Below are 8737 nucleotides of genomic sequence, written 5' to 3'. Positions count from 1 at the left end.
ACCTGTGCCTCCCACATCTGCGCTGTGCTCATTCTGTATGTGCCTATGATAGGCTTGTCTATTGTCCATCGTTTTGCCAAGCATTCCTCTCCCCTCATCCACATCTTCATGGCTCATATCTACTTAATGGTTCCACCAGTGCTCAACCCAGTCATCTACAGTGTGAAAACCGAGCAGATCCGCCAAGGGCTCCTCCACCTACTACCTCACCCCAAAATTAGGTCTGTTGTGATGTAGCCATGTCCTCAAGAAAATAGCAAATTCCTCACCACAACTGATGTTGAACTATGATTAAATATCTGTACTAGACATGTTGGAACAAAGGTAGTAAAAAAAGACTCCTTAAGAGAATAAAATAGAATCAAAAGAGCATCACAGAAGTTTGTGACCAGTGAGACAGCATAGCTGGACATTACAAATGCTTCATAATATCTGTATAGGCCTTAGTGCATTGCAAAGGTGTGTGTTGCAAATAGTTTCCATTTGTTTCTCCTACCTCTACCCCCAAACTTTAGTCAATGTTTTTTTTTTTGTTGGCTTTTTTTTTTTGTTTCATTTTGTTTTTCTTCCAGTACCAGGAATCAAACTCATGACCTCGTACTTGCCAGGCAGGCACTGTGCCACTGAGCTAAATTCCCAGCCCCTATGTCCTCAGCCCCTAGTCAATGTTTTTTATCTGTGAAGTTTTCCATGAATAACCAAACCTGTATTTGCTATATTTTATTTATTTTCTTCTTGACAATCTGTACCATTTAGCATAGACTCTTATGCTCTTGTTATTTAATTGTGGTGTCCATAAATGGGTTTCTTTTAGCTTTCTTGAGGATGATAGCATTTTATTTTGATGTAAAAATATATTTTGACTAAAAGCAGATGGAATGAAGCACATTGCTACATCACAAACACCTTCTAAATATTTGTATGCAGGATCCTCTCTACCTGAAGAGGTATGATTATTTCAGGGATCCGAGAAGTATGTATGGTTTGAGAGGGTTTATTTTTGTTTAATTTGTTTTTTTAAAAATAATTCTTATTTATAGAACGCTGAGACTTCACTTTTTAAAAGTTGCAGACATTAAAGTGTAAATGTAATTGTAACTCATGGTCTTCAGTATGTCTTCATCCATGTTATTTAACTTGCTGGTGTTAGCATGAAACTGTAGCTCACTGAGACACAGTGACTTACAAGTGTGTAATAGCAGGAAACAGATAATAGAGAACTACAAAACATTTTTCTGTTCTTAATTTTTTCTGGTACATTTTGATACTGTACAATTATTTCATTCCTCATGAGGAGTCGGTACATGTGCATAGCGCATCTTAATTTTTTCCTTTCCTTGTTCTCCCTTCAATTCCTCCCTCTCTATCATTTGGTCTCCTTATTTCACAAAAGTTCTAATTACCTATGTCATCTATCTTTGGTATGGTCTGTTCTTATATTTCTGAAATTATGTTGCATATAGTCATACATGTCTTGTATTACAATCTTTTGAAAGAAAATAGAAAGAAATTTGTTCACTTGCTTGCACTGTCTCAAAGAAAAAGGAGAAAGAAAATAAAAATGTAAAAATGCTTTAAAGCTCCTAATAGTTGCAGAGATCTTAACAATACCAGTGAATTTTGACATTAACTTTTATGATGATTAGGCAAGGACTGTGAGAATTGGCACTTTTCCTTGTTATAACAGTGGCACTCAACATTGAATGCATAATTGATGGTGAAATAAATCAATCATTGAATAAATGAAGATTAGTTTGGATATAGATTTCAAATACAAGAGCCAAGCAGAACCTTTCGATGCCTGACCCCAGGCTACTGACTGTGCACAATGTACCTGGGGCTACTCTGGACCCAGGCAGTGGTTGATGAGAATGAACTACTCTCTCTGGATACATCCCCAGTTCATTTTGAGCAATATAACAAAAATTCACTTGTGTAAACATGGGTTTAGGTTTCTCTCTCGCAGGAGGAGTGGTAGCACATCACCAACAAACTCCCAGCAAACCTCACCATAGGAACCAGCCAGTGCTGAGGAGTCAGAGTGCTGTGGGTGTAGAGAGAGTACGCAACCTGTTTAGAACTTCTGGACATATGGTCCAAACAAAACCATTTAACAAATGCTTAATCCTAAAATAAATTCTTAAGCCTTCAATTCCTAGAAGATTATTGAACTGCCAATAACCAGGTAGGCCTTTCAGGAAATCAATATCTCATCTATTACTCAACATAGAGTACCAGGGATTAATAGGTAGTAATCAGTATAGGTTAATTCTTAGACATAGAATTTAAAACTGCTGTGAGGAAATTCAGAACGCTAACAAAACACAAAGAAATATCTCAGAGCTTTAACTGAGAAACTTAATATAGGGAAGGATGTACTTTTAAAACAGTAAACAAAAATCTTACAGCTGAAGCACATTGAGCAAAGCTAAAAACATTGAAGTCATCACTAATAAAATAAATTAAACAGGAATAAATTAGTGAATAAAAGCACAGGTTACCTGAAAAAACACAGTTGCAGAGGTAAAAGAGAATGAAATAGGATTTTAAACGCTCATGCACAGTAGGGAAAATATTATAAGAGCAAATAAATTATGGGCATTCGAGAACTTGAGAATGCTGGTAAGGAAGAAAGTTTGCTCTAAGGAAATAGTGCCAGATAACTTCCCATTACTAGAGAAGGTCCCCAAATTCGAGGCATAGTAAGGTCAAATGTCCCCGGTCAGGTTAATGCGTAGCTCCACTATGTCTACTCCAAATTATCTTGGAATCAAGCTTCCAAAGGTGAAAGATGAAGAGAAGATTTTCAAGGCATCAAGGGAAAAAAGGGTAAATAAGGAGCAAAATGGAGGCTTGATATTGGGATTAGGAAGAACTTGCTCAAAAGGGAAGGAGGCAAGAGACGGGAGGGAAGAGAAGGAAAGGGAAAAGGATTTTTAAAAAAAGAATGGAAAGAAAAGATGAAAACAGAGTATTTTAAATGGGAGTGGGAAGAAGTATTTAAAGAAGGTGAAGGTAAAGGGACAAAAAATGCATTATGTACAGGTACAAATTCTATACGAAGCATGTGATCATTATGTATGGCAAACGTGTAATAATAAAACAGAAATGATACAGCACAAAAACATCATCCAGTTTTCATGACAAAAGACTTCTCAGGGAAGAACCTGTAGGTCAGGCAACATTTGCTGGAGAAATCAGTAAACTAAGGATACTGGGTTCAACACGATGATCCTTTAGAAATTTAGAGGAGATAAAAAAATCCCAGAGACGCAAAAAATTGAGTGAATATATTCATCCAGGTATATACTACAGAAATGCTGCGGGAAGTTCTTCAACCTGGAAGAAGAGTAGGAAGAAAAATGAGAAGGTAAAAGAAAACACAGTAGTAAGAGTTATGTAGATAATTCAAGATGCTTTCATGCTGGATGTATGGCACGTGAACCTGAGGATTAATCAGTTAAAATAATTAGTGTCATTAATATATTAATAGAGGAAATATGGAGGTCTGGAAATAGGATGCCAAAGTTGAAAGGTTCACTTACAGAGTTTTCTCATTAGTATATGCTTTCTCATTTTTTTATTGTTTATGTTCTCAAAATCATGTTAAATTGCTATCATTTCAAAATAGCTTCTTATAATCAGAAGACATTTTTGTAAACCTAGTAAGAACCACAGAGATGAGATCTTGAATTCACTATGTAGCTCAGGTTGGCCTCAAACTCATGGTGATCCTCCTGCTTAAGCCTCTCAAATGCGGGGACTACAAATGTGCACTACCATGCCTGCTTCACCTTACTCTTAAAGAGACATATAGACAGGAAATGAAGGAATAGTAAGACAATACTTCATACAAATGGACTCCAAAAGAAGAAAAAGTAAGAGAGAATACAATAGAAAAGAGCAAGTAGTCACTGATTTACCAGATAGAATAGATTTTAAATCTAAAGCTATAAAAAGAGGGAAGTCATGAGGTGTGGTCCACTCAACATGAGAAATTAAAAATTCAAAATACATTAACCTGATAATAGAGCAGCCAAATACATAAAGTAAATATTAAGAGACCTAAAACAAGAAGTAAATGTCAAAACTTTTAATAAATGTAAAATTTTCAGCAATGCACATATCATCCACACAGAAATTCAGGAAAGTAAGAGCAGACTTTAATTTTGCCCTAGACCAATAAACCTAACATGTATTTAATAAGCACTACAGCCCAAAATTGTAGAATAAAGTTTTTCTCATGAGCAGGAAATAAGTAATACCCTTACATATATGGACTCGATAGAGTTACAGACTAATCCATCCCTCAACAACAGAGTATACATTCTTTTCAGCAGCACAAAGAACATTGTCCAAAATAAATTGCATACTAGTCTATAAAGTCTGCTTAAATAAGTATAAAAGAACTGAACTTACCATGCACACACTATCAGACCATTGTGTAATGAAAGTAGAAATCACTGTTTGGAAAAGGAAAAATTGTGCAAAACTAACAACATACTCCTAAACAACCAGTGGACCACAGAACAAATAAAATCAAAGAAGTAATTTAACAATTTCTGGAAGTTAATGACAATGACTGTACAACAAAACAAAACCTCTAGGATATTATAGAAACAGTTCCAAGAAGCAAATTCATCACAGTAATTTCTCACATTGAGAAAACGGTGCAAGTCCAAATAAATAACCTGATGAGAAATCATAAAATACTTGAGAAACAACAACAAACCAAGTGAAAATAAAGAGGAAAATTAAAATGATGAAAGAAGAAATCAATGAAATTGAGCCTAAAATTACCATAAAAGGCCACAAATTGAAGAACAGGTTCTCTGCAAGAACACATAAAATAGACAAGCCCTTAACCAGCCTTACTAGGAGAAAGAGAGAAATGGCTCACATCAGCGCAATTAGATATTAAATATTAACAGTCAGAACAGATACTGTCCAAATCCAAAAGAGTGTTAGAAACTATTTTTTAAAAAATATATTCCAAGAAATTAGTTTTGAAGAAATGGACAGATTCCTAGGAGCATAAAATTACCAAACGTAACCCAAGAATTCATGAGTATGCTTAAAAACCCAGAAAGAGAGAAATTGACACAGTAATAAAGAATCCACTAACTTAAAAAACCCACATGCGAGACCCGATCGATTCACAGCTAAATTCTACAAAATGTCTAAGGATGCTCTATCATCTGTAATCCTCAAGGTCTTCAAGAAATTGTAAGGGATGGAGTGCATCCAAATTCACTTAGGAAATCCAGTATTACCCTGAGCCCCAAACCAGACAAAGACCCAATTAAAAAAGAAAAATATAGACCCGTCTCCTTAATGAACATAGACATAAAAATACTATAGCAAAATCTACTAACCATGTTTATTGTGGCATAATTAACACAAGATTCTCTGCAAGCAGAGAATAGGCAAGCATTTGTCAAAAAGATCTTTTAAAAAGGCTACATATTCATAATGGAGTAGTATTCAGCCAGGAAGAATGAAACTCTGTCATCTTCAGGCAGATAGATGGGACTCAGAAGATAAATGGTGCATGTTTTCTTTTATATATAGAATAATGGGAAAACTGAGAGATTACATGAAAGTGAAAAGGATACTATGAGAAAAATGAAGAGTGTGAAGCAAAGGGAAGGGAAGGAGGGGTCGAAGGAGAGTAAATGATCAAAGTATATGTATTTATAGTTGAGTCAAAATCACATCCAATATTCTGTGCAGTTAACAGGAACAAAGAAAAAATACTTAAGATCATAAAAGATAACTATTTCAAAGGAAGTAGAGATTCACTGAAATATTTAGATTTACAGAAGTGTTTTTTAGAAGTTATTTCATAAATGCATTTTATCTCAGCGAAATTAAGGCTGGAGTAGAATTCGTTACAATGTCATTGTAACCTCTCAAGTACCTGTGACTGCATCCCTAAATCACACTACTGTGTGTTCACAAAACATTTTGGTACAAATGATGTTTTTCAAGTTCTTAAAGCTTAAAAGGAAGATGTCATGGACATTCAATGTATTCAACTTTTATACAATATTTTCAAATAAAAATTTATGCTTTTACAAAAATAAGAGATAAGTTGAGTGTGGTGCCCAGTTCTGTAGGAGGCTGAGGTAGGTTCAAGTCTGAGCTCAGATGATGTTGGTTGTTTGTTGTAACTCAGCAACTCAGAGAGACCCTTCTTCAAAATAACATTTTTAAAGAGCTCAAGGCCAGCCTGAACTATGCAGGGAGACCCTGTGTCAAAAAGACAAAAAAAAAAAGCAATGAAGAACTGGAGTTTTATCTCAGGGTGAAGGCTCTGGGTTCAATTCCCAGGACAGAAAACAAAACAGAAACAAATAAACAAACAAAAAAAACACAAAAGAAAAAAGAATACAGGTCTAATAGGTTTTACCCAGCTGGCATCCTAGTCCTATCATTGACTACTTCAAACTGCAATCATGTCTGTGCCCTGAGGTACACAAATGAGAATAATGTCTCTTTCAAGAACAAGCAAGAGACCAAGAAATACACTATCTAGATTGATGGACCGTGATATATGTTGGAAGGTGCTTCAAAACTTTACAAATAGGAGTGGTGATAGAGGACATCCTTGTCTCGTTCCTGATTTTAGAGTGAGAGCTTTCAGTTTTTGTCCAGTTAGTATGATGTTGGCTGTTGTTTTGTCACAGATGGCTTTTATCAGATTGAGTTAAAGACCATCCGTTCTCAATTTCTTTTGGGTTTTTATCATGAATGAGTTTTAGATTTTGTCAAAAGCTTTTTGTGCATCTATTGAGATGATCATGTGGTTTTGTCTTTGGCTCTGTTGATATGGTGCATTACATTTATAGATTTACATATGTTAAACCATCCTTGCCTTGCTAGGATGAATCCCACTTGGTCATGATGTAAAATCTTGATGATTTGCTGCATTCTGTTTGCTAGTATTTTATTGAGTATTTTTGCATCTATGTTCATTAGGGAGATTGGCCTGTAGTTCTCCTTTTTGGTTGAGTTTTTCTCTGGTTTTGGTATCAAGGTAATACTTGCCTCCAGGAATGAGTTAGGGAAAATTGCTTCCTTTTCAATTTCATTCAAGAGTTTGAGGAGTCTTGATATTAAATTGTGTCTAAATTTCTTGTAGAATTCAGCTGTGTGTCCATCAGAACCCTGTTTTTTCTCTGTTGGCAAGTTTTTAATTACATTTTCAATTTCATTAACTGATATTGGGTTATTCAGAACTTTATATCTTCTTGATTCAGTTTTAGTAATTCAAACTTATCTATTAATCTGTCCATTTCTCCTGTGTTTTCCATCCTAAGACAGTAGAGATTTTCTGAAAAATCTAAAGGTATGATGATCTTCTGAATTTCCATAGGATCTATAGTGATTTTACCCTTTTCATTTCTTATTGCATGAATTTGAGTTTTTATTTCCTTTTTTGTAAGGTTGGCTAAGGGTTTATCAATTTTATTTATTTTTTCAAAGAATCAATTCTTTATTTCATTCATTTTTGAATTGTTTTCTTAGTCTCAGTTGCATTAATTTCTGCTGAAACTGAAAGAGTAAATACAATCCAAAGGTACAACAGATATTATGAAAGGGAAAGCAACTGCTCAAATGGAAAGAACAACTGAGATGAGGGAAAGGAGAAAAGAAAGAAGGAAGGAAAAATATATATGTGACAACTAAGAAAATTATACTACTAATTTCTCTTGGTTTGTTGACAGGAACAGTTAATGCTTAATGTTTTTCATCAATTTTATGTGCTTTTATCTGGTGATCTGAACAACTACTTTGAAGATGACAATATGCAATATAACAACTATTATTGAATTACTATCCTGCTTTTTGAAATTCTGTATCAGTTCTAATGGTTTTTTTATTATGTTTTATTCTCTTTAAAACAAATTTTAAAAATAAACAGGAAGAACATATTTTACCCCCCATAGTGTTAAATAAAGCCATCAGTGACAGTTTCTTAAAAAATATGTGACATGAAGTGAAATTTGAATGAGACATGTTCAATCTTTGTGACTGGAATCGAGAGATAAAACTAGAAACACTGTTATCAGAGTTGTCCTAATGAAAGTGGCAGCTAAATTATTCTAAGTGGAAGGAGTTACAAGAAAATGTGTATAACGGGAGAATGAAAAGAACCTAGGATAGAAGGTTAGGGAGTTGATACATCTAATTACAGTTAACAAAACAGAAGAAAAAGGAACCAAGCTACTGTAAAGTATTTGTTTATGACTCAAGAATAAGCTGAGGGTTATCCTACATGCCCATACATTCTTTGAGTCAAGTCCATCCAGCTTCAGTTAATACTTTCTTCACTTTCTTTCACAGGGGAAATTCAGGGCAGAGCGTATCAGATTCCTTTCATGTTCTTCTTTACCTTGTATTCTCCCTGGAATCCACTGTCGGAGCTTTGTACCATTACTAGTCTTCGTAAGCAAGGCAACACTTTGATGTTTCATCAGGTACCTCTGGGCCATTTACAAACAGGAGAGTGTGGGACACTGGTGTGGACGTGTGAAGTACTCAGGTGTGTGCACATCTATGTACATTTTCTTGATGCTTTCATGATAAATGACATCCTAACTCACAGAACAGTAATTGGAGGACCGTGATATTTGAATGTTTGTGTTTTGATCCTACGTACATGAAGAGATTCTTTAACACATAAGCAGCATATCACCACTGATTTTTGAAAGAAGAAAGCAAAGTAACAAAT

General features: G+C 34.8%; 1 protein-coding gene across 1 annotated transcript in view; it reads left to right on the top strand.

Annotated features, from left to right (window-relative positions):
- The window catches only part of LOC102028523 (olfactory receptor 52Z1-like), a 17843-nt gene extending 17606 nt beyond the window's left edge, over positions 1-237 (top strand). The window contains 1 exon segment of the mRNA XM_013511730.1: positions 3-237. Within this exon segment, the coding sequence (XP_013367184.1) occupies positions 3-237 (235 nt within the window).
- Positions 238-8737: the final 8500 nt, after the last annotated feature.

The sequence above is a fragment of the Chinchilla lanigera genome, unplaced genomic scaffold (assembly GCF_000276665.1).
Source record: "Chinchilla lanigera isolate Chin_1 unplaced genomic scaffold, ChiLan1.0 scaffold00013, whole genome shotgun sequence".
Taxonomy (NCBI): domain Eukaryota; kingdom Metazoa; phylum Chordata; class Mammalia; order Rodentia; family Chinchillidae; genus Chinchilla; species Chinchilla lanigera.
This window is presented reverse-complemented; position numbering and strand designations above follow the sequence as displayed.